The 25498-nt window shown below is 51.0% G+C and overlaps 13 protein-coding genes across 18 annotated transcripts; 5 read left to right on the forward strand and 8 right to left on the reverse strand.

Annotated features, from left to right (window-relative positions):
* Nucleotides 1-691: 691 nt before the first annotated feature.
* H257_06756 (hypothetical protein) lies at nucleotides 692-3095 on the reverse strand (the record flags this gene model as incomplete). Its single annotated transcript, XM_009832107.1, has 4 exons — nucleotides 692-2056; nucleotides 2102-2291; nucleotides 2337-2414; nucleotides 2995-3095. The coding sequence occupies 4 exons, from the start codon at nucleotides 3093-3095 to the stop codon at nucleotides 794-796; spliced, it is 1632 nt and encodes a 543-aa protein (XP_009830409.1). The 3' UTR covers nucleotides 692-793.
* Nucleotides 3096-3707: 612 nt separating this feature from the next.
* On the reverse strand, nucleotides 3708-4425 carry H257_06757 (hypothetical protein). The gene has a single exon (XM_009832108.1). It carries the CDS (start codon nucleotides 4377-4379, stop codon nucleotides 3831-3833), a length of 549 nt encoding a protein of 182 aa, XP_009830410.1. The 5' UTR covers nucleotides 4380-4425; the 3' UTR covers nucleotides 3708-3830.
* Nucleotides 4426-4549: 124 nt separating this feature from the next.
* Nucleotides 4550-7505, forward strand: H257_06758 (hypothetical protein). Its single transcript, XM_009832109.1, has 12 exons — nucleotides 4550-4687; nucleotides 4746-4793; nucleotides 4865-5186; nucleotides 5250-5379; nucleotides 5431-5537; nucleotides 5594-5927; nucleotides 6002-6119; nucleotides 6177-6355; nucleotides 6463-6607; nucleotides 6721-6953; nucleotides 7003-7129; nucleotides 7205-7505. Exons 1-12 carry the CDS (start codon nucleotides 4566-4568, stop codon nucleotides 7467-7469), a joined length of 2130 nt encoding a protein of 709 aa, XP_009830411.1. The 5' UTR covers nucleotides 4550-4565; the 3' UTR covers nucleotides 7470-7505.
* Nucleotides 7502-9381, reverse strand: H257_06759 (hypothetical protein). Its single transcript, XM_009832110.1, has 2 exons — nucleotides 8713-9381; nucleotides 7502-8638 (listed from the first exon to the last, which is right to left on the reverse strand). Exons 1-2 carry the CDS (start codon nucleotides 9372-9374, stop codon nucleotides 7528-7530), a joined length of 1773 nt encoding a protein of 590 aa, XP_009830412.1. The 5' UTR covers nucleotides 9375-9381; the 3' UTR covers nucleotides 7502-7527.
* A 548-nt stretch (nucleotides 9382-9929) lies between these two features.
* Nucleotides 9930-10430, forward strand: H257_06760 (hypothetical protein; the record flags this gene model as incomplete). The annotated part of the gene is made up of 1 exon (XM_009832111.1): nucleotides 9930-10430. One exon carries the CDS (start codon nucleotides 9930-9932, stop codon nucleotides 10428-10430), a length of 501 nt encoding a protein of 166 aa, XP_009830413.1.
* H257_06761 (hypothetical protein) lies at nucleotides 9932-11669 on the reverse strand. The gene has a single exon (XM_009832112.1). It carries the CDS (start codon nucleotides 11632-11634, stop codon nucleotides 10462-10464), a length of 1173 nt encoding a protein of 390 aa, XP_009830414.1. The 5' UTR covers nucleotides 11635-11669; the 3' UTR covers nucleotides 9932-10461.
* Nucleotides 11670-11716: 47 nt separating this feature from the next.
* Nucleotides 11717-13145, forward strand: H257_06762. Of its 2 annotated transcripts, XM_009832113.1 has the most exons (4): nucleotides 11717-12059; nucleotides 12121-12592; nucleotides 12644-12717; nucleotides 12776-13145. In XM_009832113.1, exons 1-4 carry the CDS (start codon nucleotides 11757-11759, stop codon nucleotides 12959-12961), a joined length of 1035 nt encoding a protein of 344 aa, XP_009830415.1. In that variant the 5' UTR covers nucleotides 11717-11756; the 3' UTR covers nucleotides 12962-13145. The 2 variants fall into 2 exon arrangements, with proteins under 2 accessions (XP_009830415.1, XP_009830416.1); XM_009832114.1 differs by having other exon boundaries at nucleotides 11717-12592.
* A 337-nt stretch (nucleotides 13146-13482) lies between these two features.
* On the reverse strand, nucleotides 13483-15158 carry H257_06763 (hypothetical protein). The gene is made up of 8 exons (XM_009832115.1): nucleotides 14982-15158; nucleotides 14847-14920; nucleotides 14685-14782; nucleotides 14540-14615; nucleotides 14327-14492; nucleotides 14172-14267; nucleotides 13769-14113; nucleotides 13483-13710 (listed from the first exon to the last, which is right to left on the reverse strand). The coding sequence occupies exons 1-8, from the start codon at nucleotides 15132-15134 to the stop codon at nucleotides 13525-13527; spliced, it is 1194 nt and encodes a 397-aa protein (XP_009830417.1). The 5' UTR covers nucleotides 15135-15158; the 3' UTR covers nucleotides 13483-13524.
* A 104-nt stretch (nucleotides 15159-15262) lies between these two features.
* On the reverse strand, nucleotides 15263-15960 carry H257_06764 (hypothetical protein). Its single transcript, XM_009832116.1, has one exon. It carries the CDS (start codon nucleotides 15887-15889, stop codon nucleotides 15359-15361), a length of 531 nt encoding a protein of 176 aa, XP_009830418.1. The 5' UTR covers nucleotides 15890-15960; the 3' UTR covers nucleotides 15263-15358.
* Nucleotides 15961-16041: 81 nt separating this feature from the next.
* On the forward strand, nucleotides 16042-17632 carry H257_06765. 2 transcript variants are annotated; one of them, XM_009832118.1, is made up of 6 exons: nucleotides 16047-16306; nucleotides 16358-16501; nucleotides 16559-16636; nucleotides 16693-16815; nucleotides 16870-17332; nucleotides 17484-17595. In XM_009832118.1, exons 1-5 carry the CDS (start codon nucleotides 16079-16081, stop codon nucleotides 17320-17322), a joined length of 1026 nt encoding a protein of 341 aa, XP_009830420.1. In that variant the 5' UTR covers nucleotides 16047-16078; the 3' UTR covers nucleotides 17323-17332; nucleotides 17484-17595. The 2 variants fall into 2 exon arrangements, with proteins under 2 accessions (XP_009830419.1, XP_009830420.1); XM_009832117.1 differs by having other exon boundaries at nucleotides 16042-16306; nucleotides 16870-17632.
* On the reverse strand, nucleotides 16824-18328 carry H257_06766. Of its 2 annotated transcripts, XM_009832119.1 has the most exons (4): nucleotides 17986-18328; nucleotides 17729-17934; nucleotides 17612-17665; nucleotides 16824-17527 (listed from the first exon to the last, which is right to left on the reverse strand). In XM_009832119.1, exons 1-4 carry the CDS (start codon nucleotides 18263-18265, stop codon nucleotides 17480-17482), a joined length of 588 nt encoding a protein of 195 aa, XP_009830421.1. In that variant the 5' UTR covers nucleotides 18266-18328; the 3' UTR covers nucleotides 16824-17479. The 2 variants fall into 2 exon arrangements, with proteins under 2 accessions (XP_009830421.1, XP_009830422.1); XM_009832120.1 differs by having other exon boundaries at nucleotides 17612-17934.
* A 355-nt stretch (nucleotides 18329-18683) lies between these two features.
* H257_06767 (tetraacyldisaccharide 4'-kinase) lies at nucleotides 18684-20043 on the forward strand. Its single transcript, XM_009832121.1, has 3 exons — nucleotides 18684-18993; nucleotides 19044-19498; nucleotides 19557-20043. The coding sequence occupies exons 1-3, from the start codon at nucleotides 18694-18696 to the stop codon at nucleotides 20017-20019; spliced, it is 1218 nt and encodes a 405-aa protein (XP_009830423.1). The 5' UTR covers nucleotides 18684-18693; the 3' UTR covers nucleotides 20020-20043.
* Nucleotides 20044-20410: 367 nt separating this feature from the next.
* On the reverse strand, nucleotides 20411-23529 carry H257_06768 (hypothetical protein). 3 transcript variants are annotated; one of them, XM_009832123.1, is made up of 13 exons: nucleotides 23246-23529; nucleotides 23178-23195; nucleotides 23041-23120; nucleotides 22850-22984; nucleotides 22591-22793; nucleotides 22417-22527; nucleotides 22114-22336; nucleotides 21482-21680; nucleotides 21160-21211; nucleotides 20996-21095; nucleotides 20856-20919; nucleotides 20704-20789; nucleotides 20411-20639 (listed from the first exon to the last, which is right to left on the reverse strand). In XM_009832123.1, exons 1-13 carry the CDS (start codon nucleotides 23504-23506, stop codon nucleotides 20453-20455), a joined length of 1719 nt encoding a protein of 572 aa, XP_009830425.1. In that variant the 5' UTR covers nucleotides 23507-23529; the 3' UTR covers nucleotides 20411-20452. The 3 variants fall into 3 exon arrangements, with proteins under 3 accessions (XP_009830425.1, XP_009830426.1, XP_009830424.1); XM_009832124.1 differs by having other exon boundaries at nucleotides 20411-20789; XM_009832122.1 differs by having other exon boundaries at nucleotides 23041-23195.
* Nucleotides 23530-25498: the final 1969 nt, after the last annotated feature.

The following is a 25498-nucleotide window of genomic DNA, read 5'->3' on the forward strand; positions in this document are numbered from 1 at the left end:
AATGCTACTTGGCACATTGTTGGGTAGTGGAGCCTTTTCCATTGGTAGCATGGTACATTTCAAAGGGTGTTGCGGCACTAAGTGTCAATTCTATTGGCCACAAGGCCAAATGGATGGACACATCGCCCTTTCGAATGAGCGCCAAGCCAAGAACGTTGAAAAAAGTCCCCACTGAATAGAAAAAAGGTGTAGTAGTATTGTATTGCAACGCATGGCCAATACAATTACTCCGGAGTATATTTGCTAAATATTTACTGTTAATTGTCTAATTGTCAAGTATTTAAATGCACAAGCCCCACGTCATGTGGGGCTTCAGGGCTACAGTACTCGAACGAATAAATCCACTTGGTGAATGTCCCAATTGTGGTTTGGCTTGCACACTCTGTCACATTGTTTCGCTTCGACCTATATGAATCATCATTCCGAGGTAGATAGAACAGGGGGAACCGTGATCTAATTGACGATGTGCTGGAGGCGCGGAGAGTCAGATCAGAGTGGAATGCGGCAACTGTGTATGGAATCAATCTCGGGGTTGTGAACTCCACCACCATTGGCGCGACTGTCGGCGAATTGTACGCTTCTGGAGCATTATGAACACATATGTACCAGTCATGTTTCCGCCCCCACGAATTACCTTGGTGGTGTACTGTTTTAACTTAGGCGATTCTTTCAAAGAGATAACGCTACTGTATGTAGTCATGCAAAACGATGATCGACTGATAATTACTTATACACGGAAACTATTAATATTATTCCGCTTCTCAAACACTTGCGGGGTTGGTACGATGTGTTGCTACAACACCACGACAGACGTCACGTCTTTGATCATGTCTTGCTGGACTTGGGTCCACCGCTGGATGCTCTCTCGAAGGAACGCTTCTTGTTGCTCCATGTACATGACGTTCGTGGCTCTGACATGCTTTCGCTGTTTCATGGTTTCGAGTTTGTGTGGTGGTGTTGACGGCATCACGGGTGCTTTCGGAGGCAGCGGCTGGAGGTGCTGGTCTCGCACGCGATTTCGAAAGATTTCTGCCAGCGACGTCTTGGACGGCAGATGTTTGTCTACGACGTTTGGTCCCTTTGGGCCCGTCCATAGTGTTGTTCCTGGTTTGTCCGTGCGGGGCTTTTTGTGGGGGTTAACATCGTCACACATCGCGGGGGAGGTTGGTGGAGGCGGCGTGCGCTTCTTCGAGTCCCTTGCTTTGCTCGATGTCACTTTTCCTTTTGGAGGAGTAAGGTCGGCCTTAGCCGGTGGCTTCATTTGCAGCGGTGGCGATTTCGACTTATCTAGTGTTTTGGTTGCTTTGACAGGCTTTTTGGGGGTTGGGGTGGCACCAACTCGAGGGCGGGATGGGTGGTTGTTCACTGAAACTGCAGGGATTATTGTGCTATCCTCCTGTTGTGGGTGTGTTGTGATGATGGGCCGTGGATTGGACTCGACGTTTGGCGGTGGGGACGGCGACGGCGTGAGAAGACGTCTGGACGTGCGGCGAGCTCCCCGTGATGGTGGTGGGGTGGTCGCACTTTGCTCAGCTACTAACGTCGGCTCTGACGGCAAAGGCACGTTGGAAAGGCCTCGAGTTTGAAGCTGCTTTGGTGATGACGTGGCGTTGTCAGAGCCCGATTCGTTTGCGATGGCCTCGATCATCGTGCGAGGAGAAACCCGAGACCGGGTTTTCGGAAGAGGCGCCGCAATCGGCGTGGCTTCCATGGACGTAGCTGGCGTTGCCGAGGACGCTTCCGACTCCTTCTTGGCCAAGTTCATGGTAGCATTTCTCGACTGTGATGGTGGCGTCGCTAGAGAAGTCGATTTGGAGGGAGCACTGCGTTCGACGTAGTTTGGATTCAACCGAAACAGATTTGAGCGCATCTTGGTGAGTTTTAAACTCTGCGCCGACACGGTGGCCGTCTTCACACGAGACCCGTGCGCCGCCACGGCCGACAGCGGCATCCATGCGTCGTATCGCTTATGCCAACCAGAGTAATGGATCTTCAGCAACCGTGCCGATGTGTTTACATCAATGACGCGTCCTTCGTTCCAGTGACCTCGGTCGTCCTACAGTCAAAATCAACAACCTCACTCGTTTAAAGTGGTACTCACTTTGCAATCAACCACGACGCCGATGCCCATGTACTTTTCCTCTTTCTTCTTTGAAGTCGAGGTCGTTGTTGACATCGTCGCCGACGATGATTTGGTATTCCCATGAGGAGTTAACGTCGTCGCCAAGCGCATGGACGTCCGCCGGCGACCGCTCGAGTTGACATCATCCACCTGCTGAGACGCATTCTCTCTACCAATTTGTGAGATTCAAGCGTCTTCATCCACTCATACGAACCTCGGGGACGGTTCTGGCGTTTGGTCTATAGCGGCGGTGCAGATGAGCATGCGAACAATATGCCGCGACGATGAAATGCTTCGAAAATGCCAAATGCGACGGTTCAAAAGATCTCTCATGATTAACCGGAAATAGGTGGTGTTATCCGAATTCCGAATATTTTTGCAAAGTCTCAAATAACCGTTACAATTCATTCATGAGTATAATTCCTATTTTCATTCTTAAACTAATATTTTAAATATTTGAATTAATAATGTTGAAAACAATTGAATTCAACAATAGTCATATTTTATAGCATTTTAAATATTTGTTTTGTCTTTATTTATTTATTGGAATAGGCGGTTCATCCTACTGAAGTACTTCAGAAGTATATTCGTGCACCAAATTGACAGGCAAGTTCGCAATGCGGCACAACGTACACTACGCAGCAGCCGTCAATCTATTGTAGCAAATATGAAGACACATGAAGTACATCATTTCAACGCCAAAGGCATATGCATATAGAGTGGTTCGTAGGTTTCGACTTGACTCAAACATTGTGGCAATACATTTGTATTCGTCTCGTGCAATGGTATACCAAGCCCATTCCATGACATTGATGGCAGTTCGACATGCGGTGTCATCATTGGTAGATCACAACAGCATGTTGGCATCGTACTTCATGGGAAGCGCTCGATGCAGTTTCGCGTGCTTGGCTGCATGGCAGCGGACTCGACTCGCATCACCCTGAATGCCGACCAATTTGCTTTCGCTCAGCATGATTGTCCACCAATGGTCAACGAGAGTCCCTATCTCGTTCACATTGATACTGTGGTCGTTGCGCAACAATTGATGTCTTTGTGATTGGTTAAAAGTATATTGCATTTAAGCCAATCACATATGAGTAACAACTGGATTCATGCGGTGTCATATCATTATTTCCACCACTTTATGCACTAATTTGCGACGGGAGTTCATTTAGGTGTTTTGCTGCTACATGTGATTGGACAAAATCCTTTTGAAAAAATGTAGAAAGCCGCCAACAGTTTTGCACAGTGCTACGAGGCCATCTTGCAACTATCAAGGGGCGACACCCCGGTTACCTTGTCTCGATCGCCTTGTACACAGGTAGCTACGAATGTAATCCTCTTCTACACCGATTTACATTGGCCACGCTCACACAGCCGTTCAAGGACCTCCTCGTATACGTCAAGCGCCATCGAAATCTCTCTGCAATCGCATTTCTCCGTCCACGGGAAGAATGACCTGTGTTTTCAATCCCACCGAACATGCATACACGTATATATATAATCATGACGGAGCGCAGCGGGACAGGCAAGTCTAACTCCTCCCGCCAAGGACTAGCTCGTGTCATGCTGTGCCAAAGACACTTGACGACGACAGGGACACGAAATATTGCAATAACGTCACTACTGTTGTAGTAACGTGTTCGATGGTCCTAACGTTATGTTAAAATACTCAATTCGTGCTTGCTTCAACGGCGACCATGATTGTCTAGACGACATCTGGCTGGCAGCAAAAGCGCTTGGTCACGCTTAGAAATGCAGCTTGGCCGTACGGAATGTAGGACAACGTGTACCATGACAACGCTCCAAATTGCACGAGCACGGAGAGCACGACAAGCCCGGACCGATGGGGGACGCTCGGAGAAAAACAAAGCGTGAGGGTGATTGCAATGAATCCCAAGTAGATCGCGGCGGCGACACGTCGCTTGGCATGAAACATCGACTGGCACTGCGACACAGGACCGACGAAGAACATCGTGCATCCAACGGACAATAGATTTCCCAACGTGTAACAGATCGCAAAGGGTGCTGGTCGACCAGCCACGAGCTGGCCAAGACGAGCGGTGGACCCAAACGACAGCATCATGCCGAGGAAGAAGCAAATGCCGCAGCCCAAGAGGCGCTCCTTGTACGACAATCGAAGCGACGGACATGATGCTTGGTAGTCTTGGTCATCGCTCAGAGCCACCGTTGGGGACGCAGGCTCATTGTTCCCATCCAATAGACGTTTCCCTTGTTGCTTGAACGACTCGTACATGCCGCTTCTCCCGGACTGCACTTCAGTCGCCGAACGTTGGAATTTTGTTCGAGATTTTAGTTATCCGGAGTCCGGATACCCAGATATCCAGTAATCATGACGCGAAACCGGTAAAGTAACGGGGGCAGCGGCCGTGAAACGGTTCATGTGTTGAACTACTGTAACGTAGACTTTTGCATTGAAGTGATGCCAAGGGACCAAGATGTACGCCGATGCTTTCAAAGTTTGTCCAAACACTTCGAAGCCGACGATGTGTACGCAGAATTCCAAGAGGAAGACGCTGAAGGCAGAGGCCGGCTCAAGCTAAAGTACTACCTGCTACTGGGGGATGTGTCATGCGCCAACGATTAACTGCCTACACTCTAGACACTTTGTTCAAGCATTGAGTTCTCTTCTGGGCAACTACAGCAGCATGTACGTGTGGCACCCTCCCCTTCCTCGTCCCTTCTTCAAATGAGTTGTCTCAACGTAATGGCCATGTCCAGCGACGTGAACCGCGTGGCCAAAGCGTTCGAACGTTCCAGCAAGATGGTCAACTACACGGAATTTTGCCACGAATTGCAGCAATACATGGAAGAGCACGCGAAATCCAAAGGCGAGTCGTCCGACGGTCCTACTACTGCTGGCAAATCACGACAAACAGGTCGCCAATCGTGCTCGACAGACGCGGCCACGGACGACCAAAGCGAGTCCAGTGACCACAGTCGGTCGCGCACCGGCAAGTCCAAACGGGCAGCCGACTCGGACGACTTGACCAAGCGCACGATACGTGTGGACCATCGCTTGGAGCAGCACCGTGTGCTCAAGGTACAAACGACCAAGTATGACTACGTGTATGCTAGACATTGAGAACGCTATGCTTATTGGTAGTCGTCGATTCGACAAAAGATCCTTCGCGGGGTGAGAAAGCCGGCCAAGGGGGGCTTTGACGGGGTTCGGGATCTACTGCTGACCCAGGACAGCGCAGGCGACGGGACCTTGGACGAGTCTGTCTTTGTGGGTACGCTGTCCTCTAGAGATTCCCAAGTTATCAGGATATTTATATTTTTAGACGCACTGTTGGGCCACATGAAGGCACGGCCGACCCAGAAAGAAATGGCGTACTTGACGGCCAATTTACGCAACAAGCGGCACCCGTCCCGCATCAACTATGAGCAAGTATGGGTTCTCTATACGATGATTTTTGAGTGTTTTTTTGACAGATGATGGTGTAGATTGGACATTTTCTAAGTGTGGACAGCGAAGAAGAAGCATCCACGTCTGGCGATGACGATCGGAATGACGTGGCAGCGACTCCGTCCGCCCGCCCCCGTGCTTGGGGGCCGCCGTCCCCCGCCAACAAGCGACAACTCGACCGGCCACATTTGGGCTCGGACGTGCTCACTGTCGAGCGCAACTTGAAGCAATTTATGACCCAACGCGTGCCGAAGGGCGGCGTAACTGCCACGTGTTGCCACGTTCCCAAGTCCATTTTCACAGGAGCCGAGAAGTTTGTCGAAGCGTGCGAGTTGTACGACCCCCTGGAAACCGGCGGGCTTTCCGAAGACGGTGAGTTCGTTCCTTTGTTCGTCCATTTCAACCGTCAAAATTGAGATATATATATATCGATGCATAATGACTAGGGTATGAAAAAGTGCTGGGTTTCTGCGGGGTAGCCGTCACGCCTGCACAGCTGCGGTCCGTGCTGTCTAAATTTACAAGGACATCCCAAGGCCTGGTTGGGATCGCAGCTTTTCTCGAGTATGTATATGCGTTACATACGATTCCATTTTAAACGACATGCGGTTGTGGATCAAGGCGATATGACCAGCACTTGGCCACGGTGAAGCACCGCCAGCACCTCAAGACGATTCTGCAGCGACTGGCCACCGACCCCGACCGCGACAACGCAGCGCTTTTGGCTCATTTTCGTCACCAGTTGGAGAAGTTAGACGCCCGCGTCACGGGGGTGCCCACCGGCGTCGTGTCCAAGAAAGGTCTTATCAAGACTATTTTCTGCAAAAGAATACATCAGTATAATAGTCGGGGTTCTGCAATATATATATATATATATATATATTGTACGAATTCATGGAGGGTGTAGATTTCTTGGCGTGCCTCACGAGCCACCACAGTCCGATGCGGTGGCCCAAACAAGACACGGAAGCGTGCTTGGCTTTGTTTATCGATCCTTCCAAAGCCTCAAAACACAAGGACATTCGCGTGGTGCACTACCCCGAGTTTCTTCGGTACAAACAACTCTACATACTCTGTCATAACTAAAGACTTATAAGAACATACTAAAGATTTATAAGACATAACTAAAGACTTATAAGACATAACTAAAGATTTATGACCGCAGGATGTTCCAAGAGTTGTGCATGTCGTCCAAGCCCGACGGCGTCCCCTGCCACTGCGCCGAGAACCTCTCGAACGTGTCCAATATGGACGCAATACACCAAAAACTGAGCGATTTCTTGCACGACGAGTCGCGGGGGGTGGGCACAAGGGGGCGCGACATTGCCGAACATGCCTTCGAAGCCGCCGACAAGATGCGTCACGGCGTGTCGGCGGCAGGGTACCTCGACGAGCGAGGTATGTACGCGTCTACTGATTGCCTTTTTACATTTTTCTCATGGTGTAGACTTCTTCACGGTGCTGCGATCGATCGGGATGGGGGTGTCGCCGGCGGAGAAGCAGCTGATTTTGCATGCACTGGCGCAAGCTGGGTACATCTCGATCGAGGGCGTTCAGTACTTGGCGTTTCTTCGGTACTTGCCCATTTTGAAGACTATACATATCATGCCTCGATATAATATTACTGCTTTCGCATTTGATGCGACTAGCCTATTTGACGCCACCCCCCCCAACTCCTCAAGTCGTCGTCGACGCAACCCCCCCGCGTCAATCGTCTTCCAGTCGTCATCGCTGGGCAACATGTGTGTGGGGGCGTACTTGGCCGAGCACGCCACGGCCGCCGAGCGCGGCCATTTCGATGCCATCATGACGACGCTCAAGGACTTGCCGCCCGGGGAAGCCATCGAGTCGACCGACCAGCTAGTGTACCACCTTGGGCCGACTTTGAAAGTGTCGGTGCAATTCTTTACGTGATAAATGCCATCAAAAAATATAAACACAGTGATGGGAGGGGTCTAGTTTTTCGTGGGAATTAAAACGACAATGCTCGCTGCCTGAGCAAACATTCGCGCTCATTATCGTCCGAGTGATGGCTATATCCGCGACTGCGCATGTACTCGCTTGAATGGCCGTCGGCAATTTGGCGAGAAATCACCGGACTAAACATAGACGGTGTCGACACGCTCACGAGCACGCGCTCCAGCACGTCCAATTCCTCGTCCTTGGGCGAATGCAGCCGGGACTGCCGGACCGCGACGACCGCCGCGGCGTCCCAGTCCACCCTGTACAACGCGACAGCTATGAGCACAAACTTGGTGGTTTCACCGAGGACGCTGCCGACCCACAGCCCCGCGAGGCCCCAGTGGCACACTATACCCAGCACGAACGACACGGGCAGGAGCACCACCCACGAGCCGGTGGCGGTGATGCAGAGCAGAATGTTAGCCATGCTCATGGCTTCGGCCACGCTAGCCAGCACGATGTGGAGCCCGGAGACCCCCACGGCGACCGCAAAGAGGGCGAAGGTCCGTGCAACCAGCGCCGTCAGGTCCGGATCCGGCGTGAAGAGGGCGATCAGCGGATACAAGAACAGGAAAAACAAACCGGCCGACCCAAACGCGGCGGCGCCCCCGAGTGCGAACCCGACGTACATGGTGCGCTTGGCGGCGTCCGGGCGGTTGGCGCCGAGGAAGTTGGCGACGCGGACCTGCGTGGGCAGCCCAAAGCCCCAGTAGATGCTGTACACGAGGTTCCACAGCATGTACAGCACGCTGTTGGCGGCCATGTCGAGCGAGCCGAGGGAGCTAGCGATCGCCGTCACGACCGAGTAGATCCACTCGTCCAATGCGACGTTTAGCGTCATGGCCATGGACAGCCAGAGGAAGCGGCGGACGCGGTCTGGCCGGAGGCACGCCCACGTCCATCCAAACCACGTCTTTTCGTGGTATCGCTTGAACCAACATGCATACAGAAACAACGCGACCGGCTGGAACGCATCGGCGACGAACTGCGCCAGGGGAGACCCCACGAAGCCGAACTCGAGGTAGAAGATGAACAAGTAGTTGGCCGCGATGCAGATGGGCACGCTGAGAAAGCTCACGACGGTGCCAGGGGCGATTATCTCCTGGGCCTGCAAGTACTGCCTACAACACACCCAATTGAGTACTACCAACGAGTACTACGTAATCATGAATGGGGAGTGGCCAGTAGTTAGTACCTGAGCGCACAATTGACGCACTGCGGCCACACGCTAAGCACGGAATACCGGCAGAAGACGGTCGCGAGTGCCAGCGTCTCAGCGTCGCTGGAGAGCATCGCCAGCATTGGCCCAACGTACAAGAATGACAGGCCCATCGCAATCGAGATGACACTCAATGTCACGACGCCCAGCTGGAACCAAATGCCCACGAGTTCATAATTGCGGGCACCGTATGCTTGTCCGCATAATGTGCACAGGGACACCGAGAAGCCATAGATGAAGATTTGCAACGCCGACACCCAAATGTTGGCTAGCGCACTTGCCGCCAATTCCTTGGAGCCCAAATGACCCAGGAAACCGGCGGTGATGGCTGGCAGGAGAGTGCGGCACAGTGTGGCCAGACTTACCTTCCATGCCATCTTGGATATGGCTGCAGCTTCCGCCGAGTACGTCGATAACGCATGTTGAACCATGCCTAGCATTCGCTCGTGGAACGATTCCGACTTAGGCGAAGGCGCGTCGCTCCCGTCAGACGACGTCGACGACGCTGTGTGTGGAGATTCCAACGATTTTATCGAACAGCTTTCGCGCTTCGGGGCCTGCAGGCGCAGAGAGATTGGGCTGGACGGCAACGGTGGTGACGGTGGCATGGTTGAAGGCTTGCTAACGTTATGTGGCATTTCGAACGGGGAAATCTAAAAGTCCTTATAAAGTACGATTATGGGACCGAAATTAATTCGGTCAAAATGATATGGTGTGCTCGGATTTTTCAAACAAAATACATCGAACCTAATTTGACAATTTGGAGGTTTCTGATCTCAGCCAATCAGATTTTGCGTCAGATCTTCGGCTGGTTTATATACACCACAACTGTGGTCTGTCAGTCGTTGGACTAACTACTAATAGTAGTATTATCCTTTGGTTGTACTGTCGTATACTAGCACACTTTTGAGTAGCTAAAGGCGAGTAGTATATAGGGTCAAACAATGATTTGATCAGTGTGTGGTGTGCGTGGCAAAGAAATACAGTATGAATCGAAAATGTCAGTTCGACTGTAAATCCACAAATCCGTTCGAATTCTGATTTGACATACATTCACGATTGGATGGATAAAACTACGTTTTAACGTTTAACGCGTGGAGTTCTGCAAGCACAAAGCTGCGTTTTAACGTTTAACGCTATGCGTTCTTACGGCGACCACGGACTGTTAACGTTAACGTAAAGAAGTTTTCAGGATGCACGAAATTGGGTTTTGGCGTAAATACAACGACGACGCGGGTGACGTGAGGCCGCACCCTCAGTCACTCCAAGACAAAGCATGGTATGACAGACGTGCGGACATGGCGGCAAAGGTGATCTGGTACGTGCGTCATGCTGGCTTTGTGGAATCGTACGAGATGGGATACAGCTTCTGTCGCATTGATTCCTCATGCTCGTCCAAGGCCCTTGGAGCGTGCACCATGACAGACGGTATGTACTGCTGGCCCGAAGGTTACGTGCACTACCTGGAACAGCATCACGTGGTCCCTCCCGCCGACTTCGTCGAGCATGTCCTTCAGCACGTCGCCGCCGCAGTCGCCCGACCTCCGACGCCATTTCTTGTCATGTGGGACTACGAGTCTCGCGGTCCCGTGCCGATGCCTCCCACGATGCAACACATGATCCTTGCCAACACCACGCTCACGATCGGTCAGCCCCAGCAGGCCCAGCAGCAGGCGTCGTGTGCATTATCCTGACCAAACACAACACCATATACGAATGTCGATGTCATTCCTTAGTGCAGAAATTCTGGTGTTGTCGAAGGGCCCTATGGTCTTCGAACGTCTTGGAACAGGTCCCACAGGGAACTTTTTCCACTAGGATGGGTTGCAGGGTCGTCCAGTGGCCGTCCAAATCGGCTTGCGACTCAAACGAGTCGCGGCAGATTGCACACACATTGGCTTCAGTTGGCAATAACGACGTTCGCTTTGGATGATGGTTTTGATGCCAGTCGGGGCGTATGGTGCTGTCCTTGCCATGCTTGGCTAGGCGGTGCTGGGTCAGTGCTTCCTCGTCGGCAAACTCACGGCCGTGGCACGCCGCGCACGAGAACGTCGAGTCGGGTCTCTTGCGCTTCAAGTTGAGTTCGTGCACCATGCGCATGTGTGTCTTGTGGCCTTGCAGCGTCGCAAAGCGCTTCCCGCCGCACTCGTCGCATGCAAATTCCCACTCGGGGTTGCCCAACGACACTACGCCTGGTGGCCCACGCGGCGCCGCAGTCGGTGGTGGCAGGATGCTAGTGGACGCGACCCCACGACCAAAACGAAAGAGCGTGCTTTCCTGCTGCAGCTTGGCGCCATGAAGCAGCACGTGGTGGAAACTCTTGTCGCTCTGATGACGCTTGCGCGTGTAGCCTTTCGGCGGCGTCCACACCGACTGCATGAGGCACGTCAACGACGCCGCCGACGCCCGCGACAAGATTTCCCATCGATCAGGTTGATCTCTGGCCAATGTGACGTAAATGAAGCCGTGGGGATTGAGCACTTGCAGCGCGGCGTGGAAGAAATGTGACAGGAGGCGGCGATGGCGATGGACGTCTTCGACGCCAGTGTGCGGATGGTGGAATACAATGCGATCGAAATGGAGCGCATTGGCAAAGGACGAAAGGTTTGTCGCGTCGACTTCATGTCGCACGTTGACGTTGATGAAGGGAGCGGATGTCGTGGTCAACGCCTCGATGTTGGACGCGGCCATGGCGTACTTGTCCACGAGGGATGCCAACGAGTCGTATGTCGTGGCCGTGAGATCCATGGACGCTGCGCCATTGACATCCAAATCTGTCCAGTTGTCCTTCTCCAGCAGGGATCGGGAGTACGAAAGGTCGCCATCGCCTACCGTCAGCACTCGCAGGCATTCCGGTACATGTACCGCTCCATCCATGACGATTGGTTCAACTGGCATGCAATTCAAAAACTTCCGTAAAGTGAGTAGAAAATACCCAATGTTTCGTTCATTGTCGATAAAAATATTTGAATAATTGCCAATTTTTGGCCACCGCCTCTCAACTAAAAACCGACGTGAGGATGCTTCTTCGACGGCCACTTCATGTGGCTTCTCGCGTTGGTCACGTAGTTCCTCCGTGGCATCATCAATCTGCACTTCGCCCTTCTCACGTTCGCGCCAGCATGAGGCACTCCCGCGGCCGCCTTCCAGTGCGAAATCCACCCGTCCTGCATCGACAGGCAGATGCCGGCGCTGCCGGGCTTGGCCTCATTGCAGGCGGCATCGTCGTCACGAATGCCACGTCCATCGACGTGCATTCGATGTCCATCGTTGATCTCCTGACAGATTCCTTCGCCATGGTGTCTGCCAACGTGCAAAACCACGTACGTCCTAGTCTTGTCATGACATCATTCCAATCCTCGTCATCATGCACGTTGTCATCAGTGGGACGACGACAACCGCCGCCTCCTCATGGCCTTGATCGCCACCAACACAGCTGTGTTTGGCATGTGGAAGGTCTCGCAGCGGCATGCTGGCCTTGCCAAGTTCATGTGGACGCACTTCGCGTGCTCATTCCACGGCGTAGCTACAGAGAGGCGCGTCCATACGTTGGTCACGTCCGCATTCAGCCACCAGACGCCTTTGCATTTTGGCATCAACATGTTCATGCTGTGGCACTTTGGGTCGGCCGTGCTCCCGCCGAGTAACCACGACGCTTCTTCCTTCCGCCGCCGCCAACCCATCCAAGGCGGCACATCATCTTGGCTGCCGTCGTCGATGGCCAAGCAGCACCGCTACGTTGTCCACGAACCTCGAACGTTGGACAGTCGTGAATTCGCCAAGATCTACGCTACGAGTGCAATTGCTTCGTCCGTGCTCAGTGCCGTGGTGTCGGGGCTGCGAGGCATGGGCCACGGTACGGCTATTCATATTGTGTTCAGGAAATCATCATGGTCATGATACATAGTGTATTCGATTGGTGCCAGCGGTGCAGTGTTTGGCGTTTTGACTGCTTACTGCATCATGCATCCGGAACGAGAGGTATATATATACAAAGATTGTCACGAATGATATATTGGTCATGATGTGTGGTGAGTAGCTACTGCTGTACGGCGTCCTGCCCCTCACCGCAGACGAAATGCTCAAGCTGTCCGTAGCAGTGAATGGCGTCGGGTCGGTGTTTCAGCACGCCCAACACCGAGCGTTGGCCGCGCTTGTCCCCAATGTCGACTTTGTCGGACATTTGGGAGGTCAAGCAGCGGCGTACGCGATACTTCCCAAGTAAACACACCCATGAAACGACGTGGAAGTTGTATTCAGTGACTTGGGCGGCAGACATGATGTGTTCAAAGTGTCAGGTTATTTGAAATCATAGCAATGCCGACAAATTGAATTGAACGATTCACACACATGATGATTGGCATAGTAACCAAAACGGTGTCGATGTCACATCGTTACTTCATACTCCAGTATTACTATAAATAGGAATATTAATATTACTATTAATAGTATATACTACTAGGTACTACGTAGTACTATTATAGTAATACAGTAGTTATCGAAATTACTAGTACTACTAGTAGATGAAAGCGAGCAGATATGCCCTTGTTTACATCCACTCCCACTCCTGATCGTCGCTTGTATTCATTAGTGTCTACCACTTCGGCATCCACTCACCATATATATATGTCTGTCGTAGCCCAACAGCATCGCATATTCATAACCTACTTGTAGCCAAAGATGAAGAAACCCAGTACTACGTTTAGCTCGACTAGAGTACATAGTAGAAGGGCAGGGTACTACTCATTGAACAGCTACGCAATGGGTTGTTCTGTGTTTATTGTTGGATTACAAAATACACGCTTGCTTGAACACCTTCAACGGCACGCCCTTGGTCATAAGGCGGAGGAACACGACGTCCTTGTCCGAGTATTTGCTTTGTCGAAAGTTGATCGCGTGAAAGTAGTCGACCAAACTCGTCAGCTCTTGCGGCGTGTACGGGTGCAACAGCTTGCGCACTCGCTTGTACGACGCCTACGGTACTCCCATGAACAAGCAACTCTCAACTATCATCATGCAGTAACACACAAACCTGCTTGGAAAAGTCATATTTCGTCGGGTAATTCTCCGTCGTGGCCGCGATAAACAACCCGTTTGCGAGCTTGCGGTCGGCGCGGTACCCGGACGCATCCACGTCACGCAGGGCATCGATGACCGTGATGTCCTCGGCCTTGACGGGCACCCCTTCGTACCCAAACACTGTCTTCTGGAACCACGCGTTGTACTCGTCAATGGCAATCAGCACGGGAAACTCGGTCACTTGGGCCAGCTCCGCCTTGAGGTCCACCACCGCTTTGCACGTGAGCAGGTCGTCTTTGAGCCCGCTTTCGCAAATGTCGAGCAGCGTCAAGTCGGACTTGTTGTATTCCGACGCGCTCTACATAAAAAGCGATAAGTTGTGATCGGCCCGTCGGTTGCACGTAGGTACAACATACCTTAGGCTTCTTGACAAACGAGCGCGGGTAGTACGCATCGCCATAGTCGCCACGGAGAGGCAGCGATGCCAATTGCGTGCCGTTGCATTGAATCAACTACGAATGAACCAAGAACAAGTGAGCATGGTGTGTGTATGTCTCCTCGAGCAACGAACCTGCTTCAAGATGTCGGCGCCGACCACGTCAATGTCAAACTTGCCTTCGTGGAAGGCAGACTTGGTCACATATGGAGCTTCGTGGATCCACGCCCGGGCGTGAGGCACATGCAGCACGATCCAGCCGTTTTCACGGGCAAAGTTGACGATTTGGATCAACGACACACTAACAAACATGGTGATGAGGGGCGCTAGGTAGACAAGGCGGCTCACGTTTTGCCGGTGCCGCGCTCGCCATCCAAGACGAAGGCCTTCTCGGGCCATCGTTCCGGCCAGCTTTCGGGAAAGTCTACGCCATGCACCATATCTCAGTTGCATGAAAACGCACAGGGAAGGTGTATGTATATGTATGGCTTACTGGACATGGCAGACAAAATGGTGGCCACAGGCTTACGCAGCATGAAGTGCTTGTTCGGTTCCACCAGTTCAAACAGTTCCTTGATACGCTTGGGAAGGCTACGAGGACAACACATCGCGATGATTGAATACGACGATCGGCGGGTTTGAGGTCACCACGTACCCTGCAGGAAAGTTCTTCTTGATCTGTTCGTCCGTCAAGGCGAAAAACTTGTTGACGTCCGTGTCTTTGTTTGCCTACAAACATGACGCGACTGTGAGGCTTTGCACGGGCGAACATAGCTGCATTTGCATTTACCTTGGAGATGCAGTGCTCGGCAATGACATTCGTCGAGGTGGGACCTGTAGCGGCGGTATCAGCGGCAGCGGGGGCAGCAGCAGGAGCTTCCGTGGAGAAGGCCGCGCGAGCCACGAGGCGCGCAGGGCGGCGGGTCAGGATTTTCGACAGCATCTTCTGAAAGCCAAGTACGCCACCAATTGTGCAAGGCAACCACCATCCGCGTTCCACGTATCTCATTGGTCAATTAGTTGAGCTCCTAAGTACGGCTAAACTGTGTTCTTTTAAGTACGTTTTAGTACCTGCATTTGGATTGGTTATTTGATCACGATACTGCACGTTGATTGGTCCATTCATAGCAGCAATTTGCAAACCACCAACACGAGCGAACAATTCAATTACACAGTCACTTGTTGCCATGTCCGAGCGCTTCCGTCCAACGATGCGGTGAGCACATACTGCTGTGGCGGCTCCACGATGCGCTCAATCAAGATAACGTAATGATCGCGACACTTCTTTGCGCTCAATACACGCACGAATGGGTCGATTCGGAACACAGGGGACGTCTCCACTGCGCCTAGCACGACTATGGACAAGGCGTCGAGGTCTTGGTCACTCGACACATCGAACCATTGTGGCATTGTGCACGAAGTAGTTCCCGGGGTCCACAACAAGTTGTCCTCCTTGGGGTTTCGACAGGCAGTGTCCAAGGGAGACCCCCACGGCATGAACGCCAGAGGCAATAGCCCTCTATCGCAATGCAGTCCTTCAGCGCACGCTCCAAGGGCGCCACACCACCCACCGCACTTGTCACCCGTCTGAAGCTCTGTCGGTGCCTGCGGCAGATCATGCGGGTCGCATTCATATGAATCAGCTTGGAAGGAAAGGCTTAGCGCTGTCCAAAGCGCCGCCAACAGCCGCGGCCTCATATTGGGTTTTTAACGACCGGTAACATAGGGACGTTAAACCAAAGCGTTAAAGTAATTGGCAAAACCTGCTTATCTGTACTAGTAGTGATCTAAAACGTAATACGTTTTATGTTTAACGTGTATACGAAACACGTGGGATTATTATCCAATCCTGCAACCGCACACGAAACTGCAAAAACCTCACGACACATGCATCGTCTGGCAGTCGCCGTGCCGCGCCGCCATGGCGGTGGCCTACGATGTCGACCTCGGCGCTATTTTAGTCATGACAAGAAATCAGGCCATGCTTCAGGGCACCTGCCTCCTCCTCCTCCCATCCATGTTTTCCCACCCCATCCCACCGTGCCAGCGGACATCGTGAACGCCTCGCACCAGCAACTCCAGCAACTGTACCTCAGCATGCAAGACAAGCCCTGGGTACCAACTACATCCGTCTTGATTCACCTAGCTAAGCGCATGATGCGGTAGAACATGTGGGGATTGGGTATTCTTGGCGTCGGGGCGTTGGGCATGATTGCGTTTGGTCCGGAAATGCGCAGCAAGATGACCAAAACGACCGCCGAAGTCGCGACCGAAACCCTTCAAAACGAATCGCTCCAGATCCAAACCCAGGTACTTTAACCATCCAACACTACTGCGCTGTTCCAACGTCACTAAGTGCTCGACCAGGAACTAGCGTCTCAGATCGTGCAAACCGTGCTCAACGACCCAAAAGTGCTGGACCAGGCATCGCAGTTCCTTCAAAAGGTAACCCATCCACCTACGTGCCTTCCACGACCTCTCTAATCCTCGTCTTCTTCCAGCTCATGGCCACGGAAGCCACGCGCGGTGCCGTGGTGCAACTGACCAGCAACGTCCTGAACGACCCGCAAACGCTGGCGCATGTCACCAAGCTGTCCAAGCAGATCCTGTTCAACCTCTTCCAGGTCCTACACTTCACACTACCCCCAATAAACCTATTCACTTTGCTTTGGTGGTAGGACCCCACGACACTTCGCCAGTTCGTGGACCTGATCAAGGCGGCGATCGTAGACCCCACAACGCGCGCCAACGTGATTCTGCTGCTGGACCAACTCATGAAGGACGAGCCGACGCGGGCGCGACTCACGGCGCTCATGGCGTGGACGTTTGTGCAGCCCCCCGTGCAGCGAGGCGTCGCGACCACCATGACCGCGTCCGTGCACAACCTCATGAGCAACCCGGACGTCCAGGACCACGCCAAAGAGTTCATCGGCGGCGTCGTGCGCGACGAGACTGTGCAGACGCAGAGCGGCGAGGCGCTGTGGAAGACGCTCATGTACGTGCTTACCCCCACGTGGGTATCTTGGTTCTGGAGGTCGCCACCCCCGCCGCCTAGAGCAGCAGCGGCCGTCGTCGAAACACCATCGACCACCACCCACCACCCACCGCCTCCATCAGTGCACGTCGAATAGTATTGATTGGGTATGTGTATGTGGTGAATACCATTTTGGGGTGTGATTGATTGGGTCTGTACTGATATATACCGTCTCCAAGATAACGTTATCGCAGAGAATAGCAAGAGGATTCAACATGGGCAATAACATGTAAAATTGACAATATCCATTAACGTTAGAGCCAAAACCCAACCACCTCGCCGCATATGCATGTCGTGGAGACCTAGTATTTTGATAGAACTGAGACAGAGTGTACATTGCATAATATTAATATATATATCAAAACGGCATGAAATTGAAGTATTACCTTTTGCTTGGAATCTTCCCGACGCAGGACTTTGGACGGAATCACGGCGGCTTCCTGGCGCCAGCATCATCGTATAGATGGGAGGATGGTTGGATGGGAGATATGTACATATCGTACATTGCATTGGGGACACGCCACTTCGATGGACTCGACTCGTTGCAAGTTGCGTTGCACGGACAACAGGTTGAAATTGTCCACAAAGGTCGAGTCTGCCTCGCCTTGCTTGGGATACGACGTGTCCACGACTTCGTCGGTGTCGATTGGATTGTCTTCACCATAACCACCAAGGTCGTCGTCACCAGGGTCGTCCTTGTCGTCCTCGCCTGGTTAGTACAAGTGAGAACCTCCAAGTTGAGCCGAGTCGCCGTACATACATAAACTAAGGCGTATGCTCAAACACATGGCTCGGTGGCGCCGTGCATCCCGCAGAACGCAGTCATTCGAACAGTAGAACGTATCGCCGCACTGATCCACACACGGGATGGTCGCCAGCGAGTCGTCGCAGTGGGCGCAGGACTGCGCCGCGTGCTGCATCTCCTGTCGCTTCTTTCGATTCTGGGCATTAAAGCCCTCTTGCAGCTGGTCCAGGAGACGGTCATCTTCGACTTCGCTCGCGCTCTTGGCGATCATGCCACCAGATCCCCATCGAAACATTCTCCGTACTGTAGCTACGTACTTTGATGCCGAAATGCCACCGAAACTTGCGTGAGAAAAAACAGGGTGATTGTGTGAGTAATAATTCATTGCCAAATTTTGAAAACTTCGAAGTACCAGAAATTATTACCAAATTATTCGAGGAATTTCGACAGAAAGTTCAAGTTTCTCTTAAATTCTTAAACTTCTTGTGAATTTCCTTCAAATTTCGCTGAACCTCTCCGCAACATTTGATTGGACAAGAATTTTCAGATCAACCAATCAATGGTCGTAGCGAGTTTCGATTGTCCGGATATTGGTACGGAATCTACGATACATCTAATGCATCTTATTGGCCATATGGATGGAACTATGGAAGTTTCCATTGGATAGAATCTGTTCAGTTTTGGCCAATCCAATTCGTCATCAAGTGGTGTGGCAATTATGAAATGCTTGAAAAGGCGGCGAAAATGAAGCACCGCATTTGGCGCGCAGTGGAGCGACAATTGGCGATGGAGCCAGCCAAGCGACACCCGATGATTCAGTCGACACTGAAAGCTGCCACATGGGTATATGCACACGTCAGTTCGCAGAAGCGGTTGCGGCAGTTGGCTCGCCGACGAACGCTGCCAGTGCCGACGATTAGTTTTGGCAACGTCACTTGGGGAGGCACTGGCAAGACCCCTTGCTTGCACCACGTAGCTCGCATGATCAACTCCAACGGTCACACGCTTCTTCTTGTCTCTCGCGTACGTACGTACGTGCACAATGGTGAACGGAGCTAACGCTTGAAACGTAGGGCTATGGCGATGACGAATGGAAGATGTTTGCAGCCGAATTTCCGCACAGTCTGCTCGCGATTGGCAAGCATCGCTACTGGAACGCCATGGCCCAGTTGACTAGCCTCAGCAGCCCAGGGAGATTTGAAGTGTACATGCGAAACGCTGTTAACCATCAATCCATGGAGTCCAGGACTCCAGACGAAGCTACCAACACGAACGACATGTCCGATTCTTCCCATCCACATGTGGTAGCTTTGCTTGACGACGGGTTGCAGCAATGGGGGCTGAAGAAAGACTTGGAGATTGTCATGGTGGACTGCTACAACCCGTTTGGCAACGGCCACCTCATCCCGTCCGGTCGGTTGCGCGAGCTGCCCGAAGTGGCCCTCCCCGCTGCCGACATTGTCGTGCTGCATCATGCCAGTCATTTAGAAGGGCCAGCTCTCATGCAGCTTGAGTCTGCCATTCAATCGTACGTTGTTTAACTGGTGAGTCCCATATAGCTCTATTATCACAAATCTTATGGTTAGCATGGCTCGACCTGACACGATCGTCGCACACTCTCGCATGCGACTCACAAGTCTCCCTCTGGCCAAACAGTTGCACCAACACTTGCATTCCCGGCACCAGCTCAAGCTTACGTTGCCCAGCAACGCCCCCAGCAACGAGTTGGTCGTGGGATTGTGTGGGATTGGATGCCCCCAGTCGTTTCGCGATACCCTCCGACAAGCCTTCCCCCACCGCAACGTCCAAATGCATGCCTTTCCAGACCATCATGCGTACACCGCAGCCGACTTGACGCCGATTGTCGACGCCGTGCGCAACTCTGGGCGTCCGGTGGTCGTAGTCACGACAGAGAAGGACTACTTCCGGGCGAAGGACCTCCTGGACGACCACCTCCCGAGCCTCCGCGTGGCGCTGTGCGAGCTGGAGTTTATTCGTGGCGGAGAGTTGATCAAACAACGAGTGGATCGCTTGTTAAAGGACGACTAACGACATGGACAATTCATACGCAAACCAAAGTATTACCTCAGTACAGTATACTAACCTTTTTGCAGTTAAGCTGGACATATGCCCGATATATTTTTTGGCGGTGTGCCCGATATAATTGGCCATGTGCCCGTTTAATTTGGCACACCGAGGTCGTGTGACCTCGGTATGCCAAATTAAACGGGCACATGGTAAATTATATCTGGCATACCGCCAAATATATCGGGCATTCGTCCAACTTAACTGCAAAATGGTGTACTAGGGTAGTACATTTTATGGAGTATAGTACTGTGAAAGCGCGGAAAGAGCCAATCCGATCCACCCGAAAATGGATTAACCAATAGGGTAACGACGTGGTCTGGAACTATGATAGTACCGGAATCAGAACCCCAAAGTCGTATTCACGCCAAGTGTAAATCTGAATTCGCCTTGATAATTACATGAAAATCGTGTCAAATGATGTGTGAATGAGCGTGTTCATGGTGTTGCTCAGGTCAGAAACAGACTCGACGGTCTTGGCATCCATAAACGCGACGAGTTCCCGCTCGAGGCTGCCCGACCGCCGCACGATGATCCATCCATCGGCACTTGTCTTGGTGAAGATGTCCATGATTTGGTCGTCGCTAGGGAGATAGATACACATGTATATATCTATTCAAAAGCACATTGGACATGTATTACACGTACGACTCCAAATCGTAGCGAACGACGTTCAACGACTCAAGTAACCGCGGCGGAAAGCACGACGCCATTAGAATCGGCGGCACTGGGCCCTATAATATAAATATCTCCATTTCAACCATGCAATCCCTTACTATATTAAATCCTATAAAAGATACCTTGAATTTGCCAACGTTGTGCAGTTGCGTTTGCTTGGTCAGCCGATTTACATGGATAAAGGCGCTGTACGATATCAACAACATCATGACGTAAGCGCACACACTGGACGGTAGCATGAATGTCCACAGCGCTGCTTCACCTGGATGAAACTTGGTGGCCATGACGAGGTGGATTAGCGTCGGTCAACGCTCCAACGTGCACGCAGTGACGTAAGTAGTTACCCACGTCGGCAACCAGAGCTAAACCCCAGAATATTATGATCCAAATAGCGAAAAACATTTGATTGAAAGGAACAAGTCGCACATGAAGAATTGGCTTGGGATTGGACGCACAGCAGCAGCGTGCACGGTGCATCCTACCACCACCACCAAAATCAACCCCATGGAGTTGGGCACAGATATATATACAGTATATATATATACTACTACAGCGATATAATATATATATATATAAATACTACTACAGCGATATAATATATATATAAATACTACTACAGCAATATACAGTATATATATATACTACGACAGCAATATAATATATATATATATACTACTACAGCAATATAATATATATATATATATATACTACTACAGCGATATAATATATACTATTCCAAGATACGTACGTGCCACACGATCAAATCTGCAGTCGACTTAACGTCGGTGGAGTCGAAAAATAGCGGCAGTCGCCACAGTTTGTCGGGCGCAATGTCCGCATCAAACCTGCCGTCGGCGGCTTGGAAGCCTCGGGCGGCGGCGGCGGTGGTGTCGTCCTTGGCACTTGAGGACGACGACGAGATGGCGTCGACGAATAAATCCCTGGCGCTACATATCAAAAAAGGTAAATACCAACAAATAGTGTTGTGTTTTACTTTAACATCTAAACTGGGTATTCGACACTACCAAATGTACACAAGAATCGGCAAAAGAATGTAGCCAATACTATGTAGTAAGCAGATTGTACGAACTCGTCACCCACTCCTTGAGTGAGTGGATGACTTTAATTAGTGTGATTCCAATCGCCACCGCATTCGTGTATGACGTTAATTAGTGTGGTTACTACTATCAGGGCAACAATAGTACAAAATTCAAGACAAACAATCGATCAAGGATAATAGAGGTGGCAAATCCACACCAAAAGTCCAACTGGTGGGTAATAGGACCAAATAAAGTGGGTAATAGGACCAAATAAAGTGGGTAATAGGACCAAATAAAGTGGGTAATAGGACTAAATATAGTGGGTAATAGACTAATTAACCTCGTGCGTTTCTTGGGGGGGAGGAGGCCGCCGTCGACGTACGTTTGCTTGGACGCCCAAATCGAACGCTGCGCCGAATTCGACTGTAACCACGGCGGCGTGACCTCCCTTGGATGTTTGGTCGACTGATGGGGCAGAACAGCTTGCTGCTCTCGAAGACGGAGAAATCTGTACACTAATTGCAGTTGTGTGGCATCCCAACTTCCGCCACTGACTAGCTGGCCTGACCGACCACAGGTTGCATGAGCAATATATAATGCTGTTGGTTGCACCGCTACAAATATATATATATATATATATCACCATGGTCGAACGAAGCGCAGTGCATGACGGCGGGCACGTCGGACCGCAACGAGTGGGCTAACATGTGTGCCGCCATCTGCTGCATCGAGTCGGCTGGAGCGGGGGGGATGCCTACGCGTTTTCGTAGGTAGTTGTTTGATGGCCTTTATTTCATCTAGAAGTGTTCAACGTTACCATCCATGGCATGCATGCAATTGAGGTGCTTCACGTCGAGATTGCGCAGGTAGATGGGAAAGAAGTTTCCCATCACGGCTTGAAGCCGAGGCACGGGCGACGCCGCGACGAGGGTGGACGCCCACGACGAGAGGTCGGCCAAGGCGAGCGTTGCGGCAGTGCAGTCGTGGGTGTCTGGATCGTGTTGGATTTTGAATATCAACCTGAACATGTAAGACTGTGGTACAGTAGGTTGGTTCTTCGAAGCATGTGGACGTACTGTGCCGTCTTGCGCATCTTTTTTCGACAGGAGGCGAGTTCTACGAGCACATCCAAGCCAGAATGCAGGCCAGCATCTACAAGAGACCGAGGAAGGTCTACAGAGTAGTACTCCATGGATGCTGCTTGAAGCAACCTAGATATGTGGCTAGTTTAGGATTTGCACGACAGATCATTCGGTTGAGATAGTACCAGGCAATCCCGCCATGCAGTAGGCGGAAGGATGCGTACATGTCTCGCAAGACAGTTTCCATGATGTACTTGTCCGTGTCCTGTATTGGTTCAGTCATCCAGCAGCAGCACGTGACTTGGTTTGAGGTTGTGGGTACCTGAGCAGTGGCATGGCCCTAGTCGTGAATGGTGAGCATGTACATCGAAAGGCAACAATCATACGTACAAGAGCAATCCACACTTTGGGCTCCACTCGCTCGAAGCAGTAGTGCATGTTTGTGAGCTGCACATGCGTCACGGTTGTCGGCGACGAGGAGAATCTCGACGAAAACGCGTACACCCCTTGCAGCAGTTGCAGAACACGCAATTGCTCTTGCATCGACTTGGGCGGCCAGCAGTACAACATGCGGGCAAACGATTCCTCCTCCGTCGCGGCATCGTCGTCACTTCCCAGATCTTCATGCCACACCACTACCTCCATCGTCATGCTTCGCAGTTTTCAGATCTCTGTTGTACTTTTAGTAGTCGAAGATATTTACTTCGAAGTTCTACCGGATAATTATACTATTACAATACTGTATCGCATCCGGATGATAATCGGAAAAACATTCCTGCCCAATCAGAGAATTAAAAATGCGCTTCGAATACACTATCTGCCCAATCACAAATTAGCAAGCCCAAATGCAGGTAACACTAACAACGAGTTTGATCTTTTGCAGATAAGTGACAATATTTTACGAGATTCCAGCACGTCGTCATGCACCGCAACACTGAAGCCGTCAACGCCGTGTGCCCACGAGAGCGCGGTTGCAACGCCAGCTCACATGTGTCGTCAAAGCGTGTGCTTGTCACACATGACTAGCGCGATCGTCGGGCCGCCTACTGGCAGGGGTCGAAAGTACGCATATTATATGTATGTTGTAGCTACTCAGTGCATACATAATGCATCATCTTTGCAAAAGACTGAAATACATTAGGGCCCGTCTGGATACCACTTTTATTGAGAAATATCGCGATAATTTTGCAAAATATTCAAAAATCTCAGCGACTTCAATTTGGCGTGTCTGGATGCCATTTCTTGACCAAGTTATATTCCATAATTTTATCAGAGATATCGTGAAAACCACAAGAAATAATATTCTACTCATGAGTAGAATATTTTGACGATATTGACAGTGTGCGTTGAATTGACTGGGCATTTCGGACCACCCAAAATCATTCTTGGATCTTGAAACCCAAGAATTTCCTGCAATGTCGAAAAATGTTTTTTATTCAATATTCCAATATCCCATAATATTGGTGGGTGGCATCCAGACGGCCCATATGCATATTATGCAATATATGTGCATTAATGCACATATTTTTACTCAAGCGTTTCGTGGACAGTCGATACGTCCAAGTAGCTGCGGTTGCACTTTAGGAAGAGGGTCGCCTCAAGCATGATGGGATGCAGTGAAAAACGGTCGAGGCAAATCAAAGCACTCGCCATGCTGAAAAGACGCTCGGCTATGTTTGACGTTGGGGTGACAGCACCAAGGACATAGGTGTCATTCTCGTCGGCCAGGCGCGCACATTTCAGCGCTCTTTCGGCAAATCCAGAATCTTCGTCCGAGGCATCATCCGTGCCATAGTTGCTTCGCAGTGCAGCAACGGCCAACTTCTCAGGCCGAGTGAGCGTGCGACCACGTTGAAGCTTCGTGACGGCATTTTCAAATTTTGAATTGCCAACAATATTTACTGATCCACCTAAGTCTACTAAGTAGAAATATTTCATATATTGTCGTCGGGGAGGGGGTGCAATCGAATCGCGCCGACCAAACCGATCCACAATCGATCTGATTGGTTGAATTTCATTGAGAAGGTTTTGATTGGCTACTAATTTTGAGGTCATCTGTGAGGTAGCCAATCAAATCGATTTAAACTCCAACGAGAAACCACGCCACAACACGAAATTTCACTTGAAAACACAATATACAACTCATGATAACTCATGATATTTTGTACCAATGTGTAATGCTCAAAGCTGGGGAAGTCAACGACAAGAGCATCCAGGAGAGTTCGAACCTCCCACATTGTATATAGCGATGATTAATAACGTCAACGGGGCGTTACGAACTAATACTACAGGTAAGATGTGCTAATGGCTGGCTGCTAAGCAATGTGGTCGGTGTTACTATGTGATAAATTATTTTTTATGCATTGCCAAATCGAGTCAAAATACATATTAATACTAGTAATGCATATTTTTTTCAATTCTCGAAAATACATTATGCATAAAACCCCTAAATATTTAAGTTTTATGCGTTATTTTATTTCGACCCCTGCCTACACACCTCGGCATGGAACCCAAGTGCCGCGGTGAACTCGCAGCGTGTGGTGGCCCCGTCGCTGCCGAATGAACGGTCGTATTTACTACGTCTTAACATTTATTACGCAGGCACTCCTGCTTTTCGTTATATTTGGTTGACATGGAAACTAC

This window comes from Aphanomyces astaci (assembly GCF_000520075.1).
Source record: "Aphanomyces astaci strain APO3 unplaced genomic scaffold supercont1.13, whole genome shotgun sequence".
In the NCBI taxonomy this organism is placed as follows: domain Eukaryota; phylum Oomycota; class Saprolegniomycetes; order Saprolegniales; family Verrucalvaceae; genus Aphanomyces; species Aphanomyces astaci.